General features: G+C 37.4%; 1 protein-coding gene across 1 annotated transcript in view; it reads left to right on the top strand.

The window, feature by feature from the left end:
* LOC120630843 overlaps nucleotides 1-24,386 on the top strand; it is a 224,764-nt gene that overhangs the window by 35,107 nt on the left and 165,271 nt on the right. Inside the window, exon 2 of the mRNA XM_039900141.1 lies at nucleotides 18,784-19,006. Coding sequence (XP_039756075.1) covers nucleotides 18,941-19,006 — 66 coding nt within the window. The 5' untranslated portion in view covers nucleotides 18,784-18,940. The remainder of the gene's footprint in view (nucleotides 1-18,783; nucleotides 19,007-24,386) is intronic.

Below are 24,386 nucleotides of genomic sequence, written 5' to 3'. Positions count from 1 at the left end.
TCCTAAGAGTTTTTTTTCTTTTAAACTGGGATAAAGTAAACTCGAGGTAGTTTACTTTATCCCAGTTAAAACTCACGCTTAATAAAATTTAATCTACCTGATTAATTTAGCTCTTATCAATAAAGTCACGACGCGGTAGGCCATAGGCACTGATCTCTTTTATACTATAGTTACAATAGAAGTCAGTGGCCGTAAAAAAATTACTTCACTTGAGAGTTGCCATATTCAAAACGGCGGGTCATATTAATTATGGACGCATAACCGTAGCATCCGTAAAAAAAAACCAGAGAAAATCATAAGTTGATAAGTAAAAGTGTGTTTTATGCTCTAACTTGTAGGGTGGCAAATGTTTTTGGCGTTTTTGTGGGACCATTTGGCCAATATTCAATCCGTATTAAACACCATATGGCGGATGTTATGGTTTTTGTATGGGTGCTGAGATTGTGAAATTAATCTTTGAGTTCAAATTGAATGGTGCGTATTTCTATTTCTGGTTTTACCGCTTGACAATAAAAGTAGTTATATCAGAATTATACCGATTAAAACCGTAACCTAACAAAACCTAACAAAGCCTTCAAAAGATAGTTTCTTTGCTGAATCAAACTCAACAGCTATAATTGGCTGAGTTTTTAGGAGGAAATAATAATTTGCTTTTTAGATATCTTTAATTTTCCTTCAAGTAATTTGACTGCCAATCCAAGTTAGTAGGTTTCATACACGCTGTCACATGTGCAGATAATACGTGGAACAATGTCAAGCCATGTTTATTGCATCTGTTAAAAATTAACTTTTACAAAAAGGTATGCCAATGTTCCTTCCTACTAAAATCTTAAGAAAAAATAGTTTTGTTCAAAAAAAGTAAAAAGAAACAATAAACCCATCCTTTTCCATAACTAAGTAACCTTTACAATTTTTTCCTCGAAATTAAAGCCAAGGTCAAAGATGCACAAAGAATAAGAACCTCAGTCGAAGACAATAACAAAAATTTAAGTCAGAGTTTTGGTTTACAAGAGACAGCTATATAAAAACATGCATAAATGTATAAGAGTGAAAGGGACAAGTAGATAATGGACAGGATGAGCAGGTGGTAGATGGAATAACGCGTGGTCACTGGGACGTACCTAGAATGCGGTAGGTTTTTTTTTTGTTGTTGAGCAGAAGTACAGTTTTGTCTACACTTTTTTGATCTGTGATGCTTTTTATGTATTGTGCCTAAATTAGTTGTCTACTAGAAGTTGAGTTGCTTTCTTTTACATAATGGTTTGGCTCAGAATCCAATAACAAATAGATAGACATGGGATGTCTGATGGAAGGCTTCGGCGGTGACGAGTTACCAACCTACCGACAAAGACCTGTCTCGTAGAAACCACTTGGTTTGACCTCTAATGCCTACACTAAGTATTAATATATACTCATGTTATAGTCATCAGCTTCACATATAACTGCCATATCCCTAACAGGTTAGCCCTTTAAATAAGAACCACACACAGATTCGATTCAATTCGTTAAATTCGTCGCATCAATTCGTAGAATTAAGGCATTGAATTTTTTCCATACATTACTAAATATTTAATTAAAACTTGTAATAAATCAGAGAAAATTAAAAGAAAATCGTTTCCCAGAAATAATTTACCGTTATGGTTAAAGACTGTAACGATCATCAGTATTACAGTGATGAAATCTCGGTCATTCGCTTATGGCTTGCGCGTAATAAAATAAGTAATTTCACAAGCAATAAACGCTATTACAGCCATAATTTTGAAAACCGGTTCCAAGCCAACACTTAATTATGTATCTCAACACTCAGCTGTGTAATGCGCAAAAACTGCTAATCTTGCCTCAAAGCTCTTCCACATAATCCGATACGATATTCAACTTTATATTAGTGTCGTCTCCAGTGCAGTCAAGTAGTTTTAAATCTCTAGATAATTTTTCATGTTACTAGCTAATATAAAACTAATCACTACCTTAATAAACGTAACATAAATTCCCAAAAGTTATAGTGTTTTTTCACGATCTGATATTTGAAACGTATTAGTTGTACTTGTTAGTTGAAGTGTGACAAAAAAACTGCATAACTAATGGAGTTATGCCACCTTTGTTCATAAGACCCAGAAGGTCTTAAACAGCTAACATATTTAAATATTCATTCGCTGGGCTTAAAGCATCTCTTTATCTTCGTATTTTTCTCTCAAGGTTCCATGTTAAAAAACATAGTTCTACGATTACAACAGACAAATGATTAGTTTACTCCATATCTAAAATTGAACTCATTTCTACCTAAACTAAATTTATCTAAAAATAACAACAGTTGATTTTAAATCTCTTACAATACGTACTTATTTAATACCAAATAATGCGTAGGCACCAGACAATGCGTAGGCATGCACATTTTGCGTATTGAGACGTCGTATCGGATAGTGTGGTAACAAATCTTAAGGATGGTGTGTTTAGTGTTTATGTTATAAAATAAGAGCAAAAAGGTCCGAACAAAAAATGTTTTACGACTTTATGGTCATTTGCCTTCGCCGAAACATGGTCGAAAACCCAAGGACGTACATGACATCATAAGGTTTGCGAAAGAGACGGGTATATGGAGCAATGACCGAGTAGAGAGAGAAAAAAACAGACAGCTACAGGTGTTTCTGATCCGTCTTTGACCGCAAGGAGTGTAACCAGGCTTCCTCCTATTTATCGGACTTTCTCGACATGTTTATCTTTCGTGTTAAATCAAATGTGATGTGATAGTGTTTTGACCGATGACTACCTTTATTTGTTTATTTCTGAAATTTGTGGTAAGACCAATATAATAGAGCTTAAATTCAAAAATTACTTTGTCTCCAACTTTTAGAAAACCACTAACGTTAAATAGTTACAATTTTGTTAAAACTATGGTAATGAGCATGAATATTTTTCCGTGTCTGGGTGTTTATTTGTATATTATAAGTATTTATGTATATTATTCATAAAAATATTCATCAGTAATCTACCCGTATCACAAGCTACGCTTACTTTGGGGCTAGATGGCGATATGTGCGTTGTCGTAGTATATAAGTATATAAATACTTATAATACATAGATAAACACCCAGACACTGAAAAACATTCATGTTCATCACACAAACATTGTCCAGTTGTGGGAATCGAACCCACGGCCTTGGCTCAGAAAGCAGGGTCGCTGCCCACTGCGCCAATCGTCCGTCACTTAATTTTTCATTCCATCATGTGGAATGGAAAATCGAAATAAAACTTCAAAGGATTTAGAGGATTTTTAACATTTTTACCTGTATCTGAGACTTACTTGTGAAACCGAAACGGTTATAGTTTTTCAGTAAGACATTGCTGTAGTTTTTACTGAAAGAAATCAGATACATCGCTAACATCGCATGCAAATGTAAAATCAAATGACTTCTGTCACTTTATTAGGTACGCGTCTAATCTATTATCTACAATAGGTTTGTCATAAGTAAACAATAAGAATGTTTTGAATTCGTTTCTATGGTAACATAAATATGCTTCTCTTGATTTTATATTTTTACAGAGTGATTCCTTATGAAATATCGTGATCACACCGTTCAACAGTATTTCTTAATTCCTTTACGCGTTGTATATAAAATATTTAACATATTTTTGTGATCGCAAAAAGATTGGAATTTAGTTTTACACATATAATTAAATATTTGTATTTGGCCTGTCCTGTCTGGACACTATAAGACTGTTTCTGCTTCAGTACCGTACCATTTTCATACAAATATGGTCACCCTACCCATGGGGTTCGCCTTGAAATCTTGTGAGGGTGGGATGCAAATAAAATACATGTTTTGTAAGTCTGTTTGAGTGAAGTAATCGAAACCAGATGATTGTGAAAACCTTTATTTTAAACCGACGTTTAATTATATACTATATCTATTAACAGTTAAAAATTTATTTTAAACCTTAATTTAAATGTAAATAATTTAATTGCCACTAGTTATCTACTTATAATTTTATTTAATACAGGCAGTAAGTAGCTACAGGATTTAATGCGGACTTAAACCAGAAATGAGAAATGTCACCCGAATACGACAATTTATTTATGCATGCCGTTTTTAATAACTATATCGTATTTACTAGCCTTATTTTATAAATGACTAGCTGTTACCCGCGACTTTGTCTGCGTTTGATTTAGTTTTATCATGTGGCATTAAATTTAGAAGCAGTTCTAAAAAAAATTAAGTATTCAGTATCGCTAAGCCTTAAATGAGGGGTTTGCTGCTGTCCGCTGAGGAGTTCTTTTCTCTATCTCGAACTACAGTTTGGGCAAAATTAAACACATAGTATTACCAGTATAGTACAAAAAATAATTATTTAAATCGGTTATAATTTGTCGGTTATGGTGTAAAATCGTCAAACACTTCTCCCAAAGGAACCGAGCTTAATGTCGGGATAAAAAGTACCTATATTACTTCTAACACTTCCAAGAATACAAAGTTTCATGAGGACCGATCCTAAGTAGTAAGTTAAGTAGTTTTTGCGTGAAAGCGTAACAAACAAACTTACAGTGACATTTATTATATTAGTAGGGATTGCTTTTGCATTTATTGTCTTTAAAGGCACTTTGAATAAGAAATACGTCTAAAGGTCTAATTAAATGAAAAAGTTATCAATGCCTAATAGGAAAGATTTCGAAATTAGTTTGTGGACATCAGCTCGTTCTCACCTCTAGCTTTTGTGAGTTACTCGTATGTGTGTTTTAAGGGATTTAATATAACTTGTAACATCGTTCGGAAAGTTCTCCATAACGCTCCCAAAGGTGTGTGAAGTCCACGAATACGCACGTGGCCAGCTTTTGGACTAGGGCCAGACAAGCTCTTCGCACTGAGGTCGATTAATAGGTTGGTAATTTTGACAGAGCCTATTACACGTCAATATATTGAACGCTGTGGTTTTAAGTTGGAGGTTCGGGGTTCGATTCCCGAAAATTTTAGGAATTTATAATTTCTGAAATTTCTCTGGTATCGTGGAAGGCTTCGGCCATGGCTAGTTACCGACAAAGAAGTGCCGCTAAGTGGTTTAACGTTCCCCTAATAAGTTTAATATATCTGCCATACTCACTAACAGGTTAACCCGCAACCATCTTAGACTGCATCATCACTTACCACGTGGTGAGATTACAGTCAAGGGCTTGCTTGTATAGGAATAGAAAAGAAGATTAATTTTAAGAAATTTAGACGGCCGAGTGGCGCAGTGGGCAGCGACCCTGCTTTCTGAATCCAAGGCCGTGGGTTCGATTCCCACAACTGGAGAGTGTTTGTGTGATGAACATGAATGTTTTTCAGTGTCTGGGTGTTTATCTGTATATTATAAGTATTTATGTGTATTATATTCATAAAAAAATATTCATCAGGTATCTCAGTACCCATAACACAAGCTACGCTTACTTTGGGGCTAGATGGCGATGTGTCTATTGTCGTAGTATATTTATTTATTTATTTATTATAAACAACATCAAAGTCATCGTCCTTAGTTTATTAATTATATCAACGTCAAAAATTAAAAAGATACTGATACATTATGAGAGTAGAGTGACACCTCTTGTCTTTTATTCTATTTTATCGCTATTTATTGTCCACGGCAGATGTTAGACAGATAACAAAAGACACTCGATACCTTTGCGTTTCTTATCTGTAAAAGTGGGTGCAAAATTCACAATATCTCCATTATTCCGGAGCTTCGAAGCGATTTCTAATCGATTTCTTGGACAGATGGTAGGCAGCTGCCATTTTGGACGGAATTTGAAGGGCTTCTGTGTTGCACGGTTCTTGTGAATTTGCATTTTCTTAGTCGTGTTTTACTTCAAAACTCAAGTAAGGGGCTGTAGAGCAAAAGAAGGCATGTCGCATTTATAGTGTTTTTCAGTAACTTGAAATAGTGTTAAGTTTATTTCTGACAAGTGTTTTGATTGAAATAAGAGTTTTAAAACTAAATATCTATGCTACAGCTAAACCCCTATATCAGCTTTAACCATTAAGCTTAGTGGCTAAAGCTTCGGCTTCTCAAGGCCGAGTTCGAGCCCCGGCACGCATTTCCAACTTTTCGGAGTTATGTGCTTTTTTAATTTAAGGAATTTAAAACGTTACTTGATTTAACAGTGAAGTAAAACATGGTGACGAAACCTGGATACCTGCGAGTTCTCTATAACGTTCGCAAAGGTCTCAATCTCAAATATACCAATCCGCATGGGCGTATTGAGGTGTGGTTAGGGCAGCTCAGCTCTAAATGCTATGCCCCCCCTTTGCCTGGAAGCTGAGTACGCTTATGCCAGTCCGCACTTCTCCGGCTTGGTTTGTTTAGAGATGAGCGCTTGACTGCAATCACACCTGATGTTAAGTGATGATGCAACCCAAGGTGGAGCGCGTGTGCCTAGAAGATGCCTATTCACTCTAAGGGACTCATATTGCAGGCACTGGGGAAGATTAGGTTTTTGTCGAGAAATTGAAAGAAACTGAAGATTTTGTTTACTTGAAAAAAGTCCACGACGGCATATCTTTTAAGGTTGACTTATACGCGGACGAAGTCGCGAGGGACCGCTATCCGACATCCCAACCCTCTCATAGTTGCAGCTTCTTTTTACTCACCCAACCTTAGCGCCACTCTCAACAAGAGGAGGCCTAAACATATCCTTCACGACCCTGACGATCAGATTACTACTGACAATGCTCCCTATCAGAACACACAATCAACCTCTGCACAGCGTCTTCGCCGGCGAAGACGAGGTCCCCGACTTCTGACGTCATCCGGACGTGGGCTCACTCACACTTATAAGCGTGAAGATAATCACCATCCTTAACCCTTTCACTCCAATCGTCGCCTAAGCCGAGGTTCGGGCTCACATGAGGCGCCCTCAGGTCGAGGATCCCTTCACTTCTTCGAGCCCTAGGGTTCAAATTCAAACAAAACTGGCAGAGCCCCATTCCGAGGCTAGCCAACAAGCCAGCGTTACGCTTTTAAAATCATTAACGTTAATCAGCTACACACAATCGTACAAAAAAAAAAAGTGGGAACGTTACCGACCCAATGTAAGGGCACTATATTAACCTATATTAATGAATCTTCTATTGACGTCACAGTGGCGTCAATATGGCGTAGTAACAGCCAGGTGGGCAACCGCTAACACATGATTGCTAAAAACAAATAGCTCAACAAAAGAATGTCAGAAAATCGTAAAACAACATTTGGCATGCGTTTCTCTATGCAATTTATATTAATGCACCCCTTAAATTTTCATATCACTTAAGGAAATTAATTTAACACCCCACGCTATAATGAAATATGTCGTTGGACCCCTAGCTAATCGAAAATGGGGCCTCTATTAATTATTTTAACGAAATATCGTTTTCGCAAACATCGTGCGCCCCTGCCTTATATTTATTAATACTAATAACAACCTGTGTACAGGATGATGTAAAATGCACCCAATTATAATGCAATTTTATTTTTTAAATAAATGGAGATTTTAATATTATATGGTAGAAAATGGCTGTGCCCAGTAGTTTCACTCTCGTGATATGTTATTTATGAAAGCAAAGTCCGAAACTAAAACTTTACTGTAACTAGTTTAAAAGCGGACGTAACAATGGGCGGGAGATATAGCTCAAAGAAACTATAATTTTGTTGTCCCCGGTTGCTGGAATGGCAAGACCACACCGGTATTAAGCGCAGCGTTGGGAGACCTTCAGCGAGGTTTCTTTTTTGAACTCCTTACAAAAGATTTACGTTACGATGATGAAAGTTGACTCTATATATACCTAGGCTTTGATTTTGATACTTTGAGATATTCGATCTCTTAACCTATAAAGGATTTCCAATCGGATGGCTAGTTTTTCAGATTAGTGCATTCAAATATGGAAACAAAGAAACTCCTTCGCTTTATAACTTATTTATAAATAATTACAGCTATTGTTTATATCATCGTCATGAACTTTTTTTGGGCGTTCCAAAATCCACGATTCTGGGCCGCTTGTATCCAGTAGTACGGCTCCCCGCAACTCGCTTGTTGTCGTCTGTTCATCTGGTTGGGGGTCGACCAACGCTGCGTTTATCGGTGCGGGGTAGCCACTCCAACACCTTGGAAACTCAACGTCCATCGGTTCTCCGAGCTATGTGTCCCGCCCATTGCCACTTTAACTTCGCGACTTGTTGAGCTATGTCGGTAACATTAGTTCTTCTACGGATTTCCTCATTTCTAGCTCTTTGCTCTTTGCATCGCTCGCTGAGTGACTCTGAGCCCTCTTATGAGATATTTATATTGTTCAAAATGGTTCATGTACTACCAGACATTACATGTGTACATATAAAAGCGTTTGCTAAAGTTGCTTATTTTCCCATACGTGTATATTTTCTATACCAATAAATAACATTGACGAAATTCTATATTACAGATAGACTGTAATATAGAATGTTTCTTATCGCGTTCATATGATTATACGAACGATACTATAACCCGAACACCCTTTTTAAATATTCATCTTATCTGTCTTCCTATTTGAACGAGCATATCGTATCACTGTGCCGAAATTGATGGAATCTTTTCAAGGAGTCTAAGCCACTTACGAGCTTGAACAAATTCAAATTCAAATTCAAAATTCATTTATTTCAAGTAGGCCTACTTCATAAGCACTTTTGAACCGTCAAGTATGTATGTTTGTAGTGACTCTACCACCGGTTCGGAAAGCAGATTCTACCGAGAAGAGCCGGCAAGAATCTCAGTAGCTCTTTTCCAACATCAACATTTACAATCATTTTTCTGAGCAAAGCTGGCAGCTTCCAATCTACCTTGTCATTAAGGAATTCATCAAATTTTGGGTTCTGTATATTGAAGAACGTCTATATTTCATGATGCATGCAGAGTTAGCCTGTAAGTGGTGTATACAATGTAAAATTCAGAATATTACTGTAAATTATTATAAGCATTATAATAATTTTAATACATTGTATATAACGTTGGCTTCCTAAATAAATAAATGTATAGATGTGTTTTTCCACATTTTTTAAATGTATTGGTAGGTCAAGAATTACCTTAAAAATCATGTTGTAAAAGCGTGTATCAACCCCACAAAAGAGTTCTGCACTTTTCGCAGACAACAAAATGTATATTATCTAAAAACAGGTCCGTTGTGTCTGCTTCTTTAAGCTGTGGGAAGATACAATTTCTTCCTTTCGTGCAGTGAGACGTAGTAGGCTGATGATTAGTCATAATATTTCCTAGCTTATTAATTTCATATTCTGTATACGCATGTCTCACGCATGTGCCTATCGTTTTCCGTTGATTGGTTACTTAACATGCAAATCAGACCAGCTTAGTTGAATTAATAATAACTAAGTAACCATTGTAGATAGCTGTAAACTTGGAACAGCTAAAAGGAAGTAAGATAAATAAATAAATATACTACGACAATACACACATCGCCATCTAGCCCCAAAGTAAGCGTAGCTTGTGTTATGGGTACTAAGATAGCTGATGAATATTTTTTATGAATATAATACACATAAATACTTATAATATACAGATAAACACCCAAACACTGAAAAACATTCATGTTTATCGCACAACAATTTTCAAGACCTTGGACTCAGAAAGCAGGGTCGCTGCCCACTGCGCCACTCGGCTGTCAAATAATATAGATTGTCGTGCATTTGACTAATTAGTGATTCATCATCATAGCAACCCATTACCGGCCCACTACAGGATGCGGGTCTCCTCCCACAATGAGAAGGGGGGCAGTGGTGTGCACCGGGTTTCTTACCAGAGTATGCATACAGCAGGGAAAAAATCTCCTCCTATACGAGTTCTATATAAATTTTAGGGTAGGCAGTGCTTTTGTGCATGTATGAAGTGCACGCCACTGGAAGTGGGTAAGGTCAAAGTCCACCACGTGCTAGCCCAGTGTAGATTTGTAGACTTCACACGCCGTTGAGAATATAATTAACTTTCAGCCTCTTCCTCACGATGTTTTCCTTCACCGTTAGCAAGTGATATTTAAATTGCTTGAAATAAAAATTAATTAGTTATTACGCTTCAATAATTTAGAAACAACCTTTTAAGGCTAAGGCTAGCCTAGGTTTATTTAGCTAGCTAGCTTAGCCTGAATTTGACTTATATATATAGCATACCGAGTCCGCGGTGGCGTGTAAATTTATGACCAACCACAAGACGCTGTAGTTCTTGGTGGTCATTCATCTTACTCCATGTCTCCGTCAAATCTAAACTAATTGTCATGACTCGCTAGAGATATTTGAAATAACTTAATTCGTCTTTTTGATGAGAACCTTATAAAGTTTTAGTGGGGTAAAAGGCAAGCAGGGTGAAGATAATAGCAGAAATATGAAAAGTCGATTTAACCGATTTCCAAAGGAAGTCCACCTTCCTCCACTCCAAAGATACAGATGAGATGAGAAAATCCTTTAAAAGACAATAAAAACTCATGTGTAAACATTGCCATAATTTTTACATTTTGTAACAAAATAACTCTAAAGCTTCAAATCTTAGAGTTTTTTTGTTTGTTCGCTAATCTTTTCTCTGGCTTTAAAATCTTTTTGGCTTTTGATAGCTCAACTCTTGAAGAAGGTTACAGGCTATTTAAAATCACGCTTAGACCTATATGACTAGACGAACGAAAAAAAAGTCTGATAGAACAACTAGCGAGACTGAATTGGATGGTGGGCGACGTGGCGTAGTGAGTATAGAATAGCGGATGAAAGTTTTCACGACGAAAATTTACTGAATATTATACTTTCCAACAATTACTATTCATAACTCTATTAATAAAAAATCCTATTATAAAAGTTAGGCTTCGGAACACCTCGATTTTAACAAAACCTATAATTGGTTGAACAGTTTTTATGCGACGCTCGAATAAACAGATGTAGAGTAATGGTTGAACAGTTACTCAATTCGCTGATGAATTGCGCAATATATTTATTATTTAAAACAATACTATGAAGAAGTGTTTGTATATAGAGGCAATCTTTCATCATCGTTTCTACCAATGGACGTCCACTGCTGGACATAGGTCTTTTGTAGGGAGTTCCACAATCCACGGTCCTGGGCCGCTTGCCTCCAGCGGCGCCCAGCGACTCGCCTGATATCATCAGATTCTCATTTCTGACTTTAAAAATATTATAGACAAAATTGATTATGAAACACCCTGTATACCAAAAAAATCTAAAATCGCCTATCTAATATTTATAAAATCCATGGACAAAATCCATCGGATATTATGCCCGCGGGGGCCATTCCGGGGCTTTTATATTCAATATCCGTAACGTATGGACCACATGGGGCGGCTATCGGGGGATTAGAAAAAAATGTTTTATGAGTTGTGACGCTTTAGTGTTGCTCATTTAGCGTAATCGACGGAAAAGCTTAGGATCTTTATACATAATAATATTAACTTACGACTGCCTTTATAGCGAAACAAGACAAAAAGCCCTTCCTATTGTATAGTATTTTATGTGTATTTAATTTGCCTTGTTACCTGATAAAAGTAATTTATCAGCATCATCATATCAACAGATAGACGTCCACTGCTGGACATAGGTCTTTTTGGCGACGCGCTTAATGTCGTCTGTCCACCTCGTCGGGGGTCGATCAATATACTCTGACCCACCGCATCGACTTTCCTGTCTGTGTAGCTCAAGAATTAACAACTACGCAAAAGGTTTTTTTTCAAACGGACTGATTTCTCCAAGTTAGCGCATTCTAACCCATTTGGGAGTAGAATTTTTATAAATCCTTATAAACGTATTTTGCCATTTTATTTGTCAACGTAAATACCATTGTCTTCCGCTAACCTTGTTATGAGGAAAAATTTGAACAGTTTTACTGAAAATTGGAACGCAAAATAGAACTTTAAAATGCGGTAGGAACAGAGATTAGCGCGTTTAAACAAAAAAAAATTAGAGCTCTATTCTTTCATATTCCCCTTGACAATATTTGGAGCGGCATCATTTCGCCCCTTATCCAGTAATTAAGTCAGCTACGGATAAAGTCGCACGATTAAGAGTTCTTTTATACCATTTATGGTTTACCTACTATCACTGACCTAATATACCTACTACTTATAGATTTTGACATAAGCTTTGTTACACAAATGTTTTGTAAAATCAAATATATGTAAACACAACATGCATTTAACGCTTATATGCTTACTTAAAAGATCACTAAAATAACAAGTTATAACAAATTTATTAGATTCTAATAAAAAAAACTAGAATGAATCGCGTATCGAAGGATTTATAAAACAATAGTTCGTGCAAAAACACGGGTTCGTTACACGGTACCTGTTGACCTTTTTGTTACGGAGATAATATGACATACAAGATGGAATTAATTTGAACAAAATAAACCGATTTCTGAAATAATTGTTGTATCAAATAAGTAAGTAATTTTGTACGAGAGTACAGGCGTGATGTTATGTTATTTGAATGCGTAAAAAAATAATATTTATGCTATGGAGTCAATCGCGGTAGATTTGCTGTCATATGTCGTTTTGAAGATCCGATGAGATCTTTATGAAATTTAAATGTGACCATTTCGAAATAAAATGTTGGTCTGCTGAGAGGCTTCGCCATACCCCTAAACGCCTGTTTGGCTGGTATGGTTTTTTTTTGTTACATGAACGCGATGATCTCAGGAACTACTGGTCTGATTTGAGAAATTATTTCAGTGTGGGATAGGGCATTTATCGAGAAAGGCTAAAAGCTATATACGAGTATATTCAATACATAATCACGCTAAGACCAATAGGAGCATATCACCAATGAACAATGTTTCTTCAAAATCGGGTTTTTTTATCTTTAGTAGAACTTCCGCTGCGTTCGCTGCGTAAACGGTTAACGCTTCGATAAAACCATATACTACAAAGTTGGTTCCCCTTTAATTGTTCTAAATTAAAATAAGTCTGCGACCGCATATGTCTATCTTATAAGGTCGACTTATACGCAGACGAAGTCGCGAGGGACCTTACTGTTACTGAACATTCATTAAAAACCATCAAAAACTTTTGATAATCTATTTTTTAAACGTATTTTGGTGCAATCTCTACCAAAAAGCGTGCCTAAGAAATTATAAAACAATAGATCGTGCAATAACACGGGATTGCACGGTTTAGACCTTTTTGTTGCTGAGGTATGACATAAAATGAATTTCAGAAATATATTCCGCCAGCCGCACGCACATCAAACGGTGCACACATTTTATTCACGCGTCTGGCATTTGTCGGCTTTTTAAAATTTTATTGCACATTTGTCAGGTTTTGAATTGTGATTTACTGGCTGTGCCTCGCGGTTATTTACGCGATATTATTATTTTTGTGAAGTCTATAAATTTCTTTAATATACGAGATACTTCAAGATACCTCTTATCTTCGGCGTTACGGTATAGAATTCTATGGTATACAATGAAAATTAAGCCTTATTTGCTATAATCCGCGAGAACCAGGCAAATCTGCACGGTGTATTTTATTATTCATTACTCTGTGTACACTGCACCACGCAGGCCATCCAAAATACCCTCCACGCACGTTTCGCTCCGACACCGAAGCATTCTTACGGCTGACTGGCGAAGTGGGCAGCGACCCTGCTTTTTGACCCCAAGGCTGTAGGCTCGATTCCCACAACTGGAAAACGTTTGTTTCATGATCATGAATGTTTTTCAGTGTCTTATCCGTATATTATAAGTATTTATGTATATAACTCATAAAAATATTCATCAGTCATCTTAGTACCCATAACACATATAAGTGTAGTTTACTTTGGGGCTATATGGCGATGTGTGTATTGTAGTAGTATATTTATTTATTATTTATTTATTTGTGTGAAGCCTGTAACCTTCCCTTTTATATGAGATACTTAAAGATACTACTTCTCTATTTACGTCGCCGTTATGTTACGGAATTTCATGATAAACACTGAAAATGAAGTCTTATTTGCTAAAACCAGGCAAATCTGCACGGTGCACTTTATTTTTTTTGGATGGCCTGCGTGGTGCAGTATAGAAAGATTAATAGATAATCTTTGTATACTGCACCACGAAGGCCATCCAAAATACCCTCCACGCACGTTTCGCTCCGATACAAAAGCATTCTAAGTATTTATGAATTTTCTTACTAAAAATATTCATCAGTCATCTTAGTACCATAACATAAGCTACTTAGTTTGGGCTACGTGGCTATGTGTCTGTTGTCATACTACCTATATTTATATTTATTTTTTCACTCTCGTGTCACCATTAAAATCTCTTCTTTTAACCAAACTTGTTTTATTTCTATACTAGCTGAGCCCCGCGACTTCGTCTGCGTTTGATTTTGTAAATGATGTGGCGTTCAATTTAGTTGTAGTTCTAAAAAAAATTAAAGTATTCAGTATCGCTAAGCCTTAAATGAGGGGTTTGCTGCTGTCCGCTGAGGAGTTCTGTCATCTATCTCCAACCACATTCATATCTACACAAAGTGTGGGCAAAATTATAACCTCTATAGTACAAAAAAAAATATTTAAATCGGTTATAATTTGTCAGAGTTATGGTGTAAAATCGTCAAACACTTTCATCCCCTCTCCCAAAGGAACCGAGCTTAATGTCGGGATAAAAAGTATCCTATATTACTTCTAACGCTTCCAAGAATATGTATACCAAGTTTCATGAGGATCAGTTAAGTAGTTTTTGCGTGAAAGCGTAACAAACAAACTTACATTCACATTCATAATATTAGTAGGGGTTAACAAACATATTGTTCAGTAAAAACTAAGTTAAATTTTGTAATTTTGTAGGTACCTGAAAATCCTCCAAGCTGGAATTAATAAATGTGATAAAGCTCAACAGCTTTTTTTGTATGTTTAAACTTTTTAATCTCTGAAACTAAATATTGTGTTTTAAATATTTAGTTTTTAATAGTAGAAATTTAATACGTAGGTAGAAATATAATTTAAAACGCACATGCTCTCAAAGGCGTTGTGCATCTAAGGATCGAACCCAGTCTCCCGAAAGCTCTAACCACTAGGCTACAGTGGCGTGCACATCATACAAGTACAAAAGCACTGCCTACCCTAAAATTTTTGTATGTCACATAAAGGAGACGAGTTTTTCCATTTCATACCATATTCACTCTTCATTCAGGCTATCGCTGTTTTTCGCTTTGTTCACGTTACCACTAAGTAATTGAGTTGTAACCAAGTGTCGGAAGATGGAATCGCTCGCCAGTCCGTAATACATCGCTTCCTAGCAAAAGCGATACAAAATCGCTCAGTGTAATAGGCAATTTCGCTGTTTATGACGTTAAAGCTATCATGGATAATAGCTTTGTTTGGCGCCAACTTTGCCTACATAATATCTTTTTAAATATATTTATCTAATCCCATGCTTTAAATCCTCTTAAAAAGATTCGGAAACAGTTAGCTTATTGCCAACATTAAAACCTCAAAACGAATATCATTATAACACTCCTTTATTTTTTTCGATCCTTTCTGCGCAAAGGTTTTCACTCAGACAGCCATTTTCTTACTGCTCGATGCGTGGTCTGTGTATGAAATTCCCAAAAAGAACATTTTCATTCGGGTCCGAGTCCGGCTGAACGCCGCGCGGCACAAAAAAAGTAGGTTATTCGAATCCCACCATTTATCATCGATATTTTTAGTGTTTTGTTTACAAAATATATTAAAGATAGATTGAGTGAAGTTACAGGTGCGTGCCGTGTTTCGAACTCGTTCCCCCGAAAGTGAGGCCACAGTCCTAACCACAAAGCTATCTCTGCTTATTTATCTTTATATATATTACTAGCGGACCCCAGCGCCATCTGTCGGGCTGATTTGTGAATCTAAACCATCCAGGGTGTCCCCCAAAGGCATTCCAAAAGATTCATTCAATTCGGTCCAGCCGTTTAGGAGGAGTTCAGTGACATACACACGCACACAAGAAATATATATATATAAAGATAATCAAAATTTCATAGTCAAAACGAAGTAAACACGAAAAATAACTGGTAATAAATAATAAGCTTTAAATTTAAAACATGGCTTATTATAATTTGTTATTATACGGTGACGGACGAGCTGACAGCTTAGTTAGTAATAACGTCTATTATTTCAACCTTTGGGTACGGAACCCTAAAAATATATACAAATTGGTACTACAGTAGTTTCTGAAAACACACACAGTTTCGCGCAGTCGAGCAAAAACGCCATTGTACTGGACCGTAAAATGTGCTTGTGAATAACAAATTAGTTCGCAAACGTTTTCATAAAACTCTAGTTAGCAGTGCCATTGCCATGTTCAGCCGAATTATGAATTCTGGACTCCCTCCCACGTTTACTTACGGTTTGAGTTTGAGGATTAAATATTCATGGGTTTAGACCCGACTTACTGTATAGTGACATAGTATACGAGCGTACTGTATAGTGACATAGTATACGAGCGTTTCTTCGTCCGCGTTTACTACGTTTTTTTACAAAACCCTTCGGAACCGCTCAGTTTTCCTGAAGAGAAGTAAAAAGTAATTTATGCTACTCTCCGTCCTTTCAACGACGGCCGATTGGCTTGGGTAGCGACCCTGATTTCTGAGTCCCACGTGAGTTCGATTCCCACAACTGGAAAATGTTTGTGTGATGAACATGAATATTTTTCAGTATCTGGGTGTTTATATGTATCCTATAAGTATTTATGTATATTATTCATCAGCCATCTTAGTACCCATAACACAAGCTAACGCTTACTTTGGGGCTAGATCGTGATGTATATATTGTCGTAGCATATTAGTATATATTAACTAACTCTATGCCAAAAATCATGTCGATTAGTGGCTTAGTAGCCCTAGTCTAAGAAGCAGCCCAGAACAAACTTAGCCGGTTGTTTTTTTTTGGTTATCACCATCACTTAAAACTATTTAAGAAGCAACCTGGTTAGAGCAGTAATTTACACCCAAGCATTTTTATCGTTGACGTAGTCCTTAATACTATACCTAATAGGACTTTTCTATAAGCTTACGTTTAACACAAACTTTGAACTTTTTCGGAGATACCCCAAGATGGTAGTTTATTGTAAAATTGTATACAATTTCCTTTAGTTTAGTAAGAGACTTTGGTTAGTTACCACCATACAATTTCTTTTTTTTTTATTAACGATAGGCCAGCGCTTGATGACAATCATCCCCGTTAGAAAGCAATGATGAGGTCTAGGTCGGAGCACGCTTGCCTAGAAAAAGCCTATTTACTCTAGCCTTGAAGGTACTCAAATTATACGTGGCAGGAAACGCAGTAGCCGGGAGCGCGTTCCACATCCTAGCGGTACGTATCAGAAACGTAGATAAAAAAACGTTTCGTGCGTGTTGATGGAATATTAACCACATAAGGATGCCACCGCTCTCGGTGTCTCGCTGTTCTGTGGTAGAACCCACTCAAATAATGCCGCCAAATGATGCAAAATTTATTCTAAGTCGGCTTACTTTATATTACTTTGTGTGTATATCATAACGCAAAGACCAATAGCAGCATAGCACCAGTGAAGATTTTTTCTAAATCGAGTTTTTTCCTTTTGAGAGCTTCCGCTGCTCGCGTTGCGTAAACGGTTTAAGTTTCGATAGAATCATGTATGATGAAGTTGTTCCCCTTTAAAATAAAAAAAAAAGGCAGCGACAGCATCTGTCTATCTTTTAAGGTTGACTTGTATGAGGACGAAGTCGCGAGGGACCGCTAGTCTAATTATAGTTTTCAAGAGTTTAATTATTTACCCACTTGACAAAGTTACTGTAACTGTTCCAACGAATTTAATACGCATGCCATTTTATTAGGTAGGTCGTTAGGAATAATAATTAAAAATATCTTTGACATCCGCGCAAAGAGCGAAGTTTTTCATCAAGCCCCTTCGAAACTTATTCAATTTAAACTCGCTTTTAAGTTATTCGACATTTCTTGTCCCTAACTAGTGTTTAAAATTTAAATATTTGCTCGCTAAAACTTAAACATCAATGGAAAAGTCCGGTACTTTACTGTGACTCTCGCTACATCCTATATTCTAGGCAAAGAGACAAGTCCAGTTTGACAACTTCGCCTTTCAATTTAAATTTGACAGCCAACGTCAAACGTGGGTTATGATGCTATTTTGTTAAGTAAAAGAAAAGATTTTGATTTAGTACGGAGCCATCCTTTCTGCCATTTTTTTTTTAATAGCAGCCACACATGTATCCTGTCTTAATTAATACTAAATTTCAGCTCAATCGGTAGGTATATCTGCTTCAAAATTGAGTTGCAAGATTCCGCCTGAAATACATAATTTACTAAATACGTACAAAAATTGCTAGTTAAATAAAAGCTTGTAAAAAATAAGTAAAGTCTGAAAATAGGTCATAATCCTTCATTAGCTTGTAAGATTTTAATGCAGTTTTACGAAGTGTTTATACTGAATGAATCTTAGCTCTTTCTGTATTGTTTTCCCAGTTAGTGTCGCACACCAGACATTCATGCCATTTAGATGTTTAATTTAGCATAGTATACGTTCTTAACGTAGAACTATAAAACCTATACGAATGGTAGATAGTTCTACAATCTACATATATATATATATATATATATATACCATTCGAGTCATAAAACCCATTTCATTTATAACCACTTACAGTACCTACTTTTAGCATCATTGGTTTTTTTATTATCTGTAATTTTGTTACGGATATACCAGACCCATTATCTCTCAACTTACTTGGATTACTGAACTAAATGTTTACAATGTTGCTAATATTAACGTTTTCTTTTGTTACAGGTTGTGCAACAAGTGTCCTAAAGTGAAAGTTAACTAAGTGAGTGAGTCGCAAACGAAAAAGTGATATTGCGTCGAAAAGTGCAGTGCAGTGAAGTATGGCCTAGTCCAAGATGGTGGTGTGGCGCTGTGACCGCGGCACTTGACGTTCTAAAAGAAAATGGCGGACTCGAGTCCTGCCACATCTATCATCGAAGGGACTGTGAAATTCCGCGACGGAAAAAAGGTAATTATTACTTATTCTTTATCCCGCCAACACTTGGAGCAACAATAAAATAAAACAAATAAAAAAAAAAACAAAATGTTATCTCTTGTTGAGTGCCTCACTGGAATATGAACCTATGAAATAGTATATTATGTAACAAGGACGGTACCTTGTATTTTACAGTCGAAGCGGTAAGCGCGCGAGCTGTAAGCGAGCGCGACAACGAAGCCGAGACTGTAATAAGCAATGTACGATAGGCGTTTCATACGACGATTTTCATCACACTTCTTCTTCTTCTTTGAGTTAATGGCTTTTTGTCATGCCGGAACGGCACAGTTTACTTCGCCAATGACGGGTGGGTAGCTTGAAGAAAACACAAAGGAGGATGGTGAAAATGTCTTGAGACTATTTTAGTTCGCAAAACAATAGCAGGGTAGCGTTTTAGTAACTGTTAATATCTAACATTACAATATACTATAGATATTTATATATATATATATATTTTTTTTTTTCTTTTTTTTTAAATTATAGACAAAAAATATATGTGTTGTTATGCATAAAATGTACTGAATGTAATAGATTAGTGTATTTACAGTTTAATGTTGTTACGTTTAATGTATCTGCATAAGAATTTAACATGCGGACTAAACACAAGGATTAATAGACATTGTACACTTATAGGACGAGGGATCTTGGGGGGAAGAACATCATAAAGTGTATGTAGGAGTTTAGGGCAAGAGAAGAGTATATGAGAGGTTGAACCTTCATCCAGACCGCATTCACACATTGAGTGATCTCTAATTCTTAATTTAGCTAAGTGTACTGGAGTGCAAGCGTGTCCGATCCGCAGACGAGTTATAGTTGAGGCAACCCACCGAACCATATTTCGGTGATAGAAAAACCAGGGTCGACGGGGGATTTCCGGTTGCAACGTAGCGTAGTATTTACCTTTGACCGAATTTGATAGGTTCCAACTTGATTTCCAAGAGTCAGAAAGATAAATTTTAGCAAGAGCGCAAAGATCTTGGGTGTGGTTCTTAAATTGGGTTAGGGAGCCTGACTCAATAGCAAGTTTTGCGAAAGCGTCCGCTCTTTCATTTCCTTTAATTCCAGTGTGACCGGGGATCCAAGCCAATTTGATAGAGAGTCCTTTTTTATGGCAAAGGAATAAGGTTTCCCGGATTTTGAAGACTGAAGAAACAAGTGCTCTACTACGGAAAGGATTTCCTTTGAGTGCTTGAAGGCAACTTAAGGAGTCAGTCAATATAATGGAGTTTTGTATATTGTGGGACTCTATAAAAAGGATGGCTTCCAAAATAGCAATAGATTCTCCAGTGAATACCGATGTTTCTGGGGGGCACTTGTATTGTAGACATATTTTATACTTTGGGATCCAGCATGCTATACCAACAAAACCGTTAATAGACAATTTTGAAGCATCTGTGAATATCGCTAAGCAATCAGACCAATTATTTTGGAAAATTTCGTTAAACTTAGCATCAGCTTCGACCGTATCTTTACTTAATCCTAAACTTTCAATCTGTGGAACGTAGGTCAGCCCTGGGAAGGGGGTTGAGTATAATGGAAGCTTAGGAGAAGAGTGGAATGGATGTGGTAAACGAGTGAACTTACGGTAACTCATTAGAAGACAGGGGAGATTTTGATCGGATCTTAGGACAGAAGACAGTTTTTGTAGGCAATCAAGGAGAGGATGGGAGGAGAGTTGCAAAGTCCTGCAAATAAAACGATCACTGAGATATTGCGTACGTATAAGAATAGGTGGGTCAACACATTCAACCTGTAGTACATTGGTGGGAGAAGATTTCATTGCACCGAGGATAATCCTCAGGCATTTAAATTGTAATTTGTTGAGTTTTTCTGTGGCAGATTTATTTAAGGGACCTAATATAAACAGCCCGTAGTCCATATGGCTGCGGACTATAGCATTATATAAGAGCTTTAGCGTATAAGGATGACCACCCCACCAGACTCCTGATAGAGCTCTAAGGATGTTTAGGGAGCTTTCACACTTACGGATAATATGTTCAGAGTGAGCTACGCCATTGAGTCTAGAGTCAAAAATTACTCCGAGAAATTTGGTTTTGTGAGCAAGTGCAATGCGATGATCATCAAAGAAGATATTTGGAACTGGAATTTGTCTTTTTCTAGTAAAAATGACGGTCTTGCACTTATCGATAGATAATGAAAGCCCATGATCTGACAACCACTGACTTAGATAATGCAAAGCCGAATTCAAGCGAGGAGAAATTTCATCCACGGATGAGCCGTTGGCGTAAATAGCAATGTCATCAGCATATTGCAAGACTTTGCAAAAACTCTCCACTGACAGTTCGAGATCGACGGTATAGATATTGTAGAGAAGTGGGCTCAGAACCGAACCCTGAGGTAAGCCTTTCCAAACAACTCTAGGGGAAAGATTTAGGGAATGTGTTCGTACCAGAATAGTTCTGGATGAAAGCAGATTAAATATGATCTGTGTCAGTCTCGGCGGGATGCTCAGCTGTTGCAATTTTTGCCTGAGTATCGGGAGAAGAACGTTATCATAAGCTGCTGAAATATCCAGGAATACACCCACAAGGTACTCTCGCTTAGATAGGGCTAATTGAATATCTGTAGAGAGGATACCAAGGCTGTCGGTTGTGCCAAGGCCCTTGCGAAAACCAAACTGGGATTTGGCAAGCAACCCTTTGCTTTCCAAAATCCATTCAAGACGGTTTTTTATCAAATGCTCCATAATTTTAGTCAAAGAGGAGGAAAGAGCGATGGGGCGATACGAATTAGGATCTAACGGGTCTTTACCGGGTTTCCTTATGGGAATTATTATTTGAGTTTTCCAAGGTCCTGGGATGATTCCTGTATTTAGAAACCAGTTTAACATGTTGAGAAAGCAGATTTTTGCTTTATCATTAAGCTTAACAATGAAAGAATATGGGATCCCATCTTCCCCTGGGGAAGAGTCCTTCAGGTCTGAAAGAGCACACTGTAGCTCGGAGAAACTAAATGGAGCATCCATAGGATCTGAAGAAGTCAGTGAACTAGGATAAGAATGAATGTTTTCACAAGGAACAAAGGGAGGGGCAAGTTTATCTGCAAAGGCCTCTAGCCAAACGGCAGGGTTGTTTGAAGTTGGGTCGTTGGAGGATACCGATTGCCGGAATCTTTTCATTCTATCCCATACCAGGGTAGATGGGGATCGAGGATCCAAAGATTCACAAAAAGTTGTCCACCCTGTTTTTTTCTTTTTGGAAGTCACCCTTTTGACCTTAGCATCTGCTCGTTGGTATTCCAGGAAATTTTCGTGTGTCATCGAGATCTTATAAGACATTTCTGCATCTTTACGTTTATGTATTATGTTGGTACACTCCTCGTCCCACCAAGGAGGGGATAATATAAAATCACGTTTAGCCCTTTTGAGAGGTATGTGGACGTCGGCTGTATCTTTTAAAATTTTTATAAAGTTCTCATAATAAAACACTATATTCTCTTCGTCTACAGATTCTGTTAAACTATCAATTTTAATATCAACCGATGCTGCGAATGAAGACCAGTTCGCTCTGTTAAGTTTGTGTTTGAGGAGCGGATTGGGGTTGAACAGAGGAATAGTTTTTTGGGCTATAGATATTGTTACTGGGAAATGATCACTTCCATGGCAACTTGGGAGAGTTCTCCAGGAAGTAAGAGATGCTAAAGAGGGAGAACAGAGAGTTAGATCGACGGCAGACTTAGGATTTTGGTGAGGGTATACTCTCCTTGTTGGAGAACCGTCATTGAGTATACACAAACTTAATTCATCCAGAATATCTAACAAGAGAGTCGAAAAGTTATCTGAGAAGTGGGAACCCCAGATTGTGTGATGGGAGTTGAAATCCCCCATCACGAGTATTGGAGGCGGAAGAGAAGAAATAACTGATTTAAGTTCAGAAATAATAGAATGATTAGGGTGAGGGATATAAATTGATAGAAAAGATACTTCAAGTGCTCTCACAGCCACAGCGTTAAACTGACGTGAGTGAGCCGGTAAGGTAAGACAGGTATATGCAAGAGAGCGCTTAAGAAAGAGGGCACTACCTGCATATCCATCATCTCTGTCATCCCTAAGGCAAGCATAACCTGGAACTCTGAAGCGAGAATCCGGCAAGAGCCATGTCTCAGAGATTGCAAGTACAGCGGGTTTATGTTCATTGATAATATGAAAAAGCTCATGTTTTTTGCGGCGTATACTTTGACTATTCCATTGAATTATCTCCATGGACGCCATTGTTGAGAAGAGATGCGATTTTGATAATAATTTGTGCAACGTTGGGCGGTAGGGGATGTTGATTTATATTTTCAAGAATGTTCTTTAATGAATTGGTGAGGGAAGGTATACTACTATCATCGGGTGGCAAAGCGTAGTCGTGCTCAATATTTAAAGCACTACCATTGGGAAAAGATGTGCGGCAGTTCCGGATGATGTCATGGTGTGCTTGACGATCGTAGCCCTTTGTTGGTTGAAGCCTGGGACGAGGAGTACGGAAAATTGTTTGCCTGTAAGAATTTCTTGGCGTTTGGGGATAGTGTACCCTATTAGAATTGGGAATAGAAAAGACTGGGGAGTAAGTGGGTTTAGTGAATAACTCTTTTGTCATGTCAGCATAAGAGCGTCGCACTGGAGGGAATCTAGCAGAGGCATCCTGATACGATAAGTTTTCCTCTGACATTAACATTTTTATTGATTGCTGCCGGGAGTGTTCTGGGCAGCTTTTGTTTGTGGCCATATGTTTGCCAGAGCACAGAAGGCAAGACGAGTTTTCAGTTTCTATCTCACAAGATTCACCTGAGTGGGGTTGGGAGCATTTGAAACAACGCGGTTTCGATCTACATTGGTCCTTGATGTGCCCAAATCGACAGCAATTTAAACATTGGATAGTAGGGAGTCTGTAAGTATGGATAGGGAGAGAAGTGTGATAAGAAAAAATCTTGGGTGGGAGGGTTTGCCCTCTAAAAGTCAGAACGACAGACTGTGTTGGAATCCAGGTCACCACGCTATCGGTTGTTACCTTACGATTAAGACGACGAGCTTTAAGAATCTCCCCACAACCTGCGGGGAGCTCTAGAGAGTCAATAAACTCATCCAGGTGCCAATCAGTGGGAACTCCTCTTACTAATCCCATACGGGTAATATTAAATGTGGGGATAAAAGCTGTAAAGTTAGAAGTATCAAGTATAGGGTTATCTATAAATTCATTGGCCGCCTGCCCAGATGAGAACTCCACTGATATTTTATTTCTTCCAACACTTTTCACACCATCATTGAGTACTGACGTGATTTTGTTCTTGTGTAGAAACTGACCAAATTTAATTGCTCTCATAGAAGCGCCGGCTGAAGGGTCAGCGACTT

Source organism: Pararge aegeria, chromosome 17 (assembly GCF_905163445.1).
Source record: "Pararge aegeria chromosome 17, ilParAegt1.1, whole genome shotgun sequence".
NCBI classification, from domain to species: Eukaryota; Metazoa; Arthropoda; class Insecta; order Lepidoptera; family Nymphalidae; genus Pararge; species Pararge aegeria.
The sequence above is the reverse complement of the archived record's forward strand: the minus strand, read 5'-3'. Positions and strand labels throughout refer to the sequence as shown.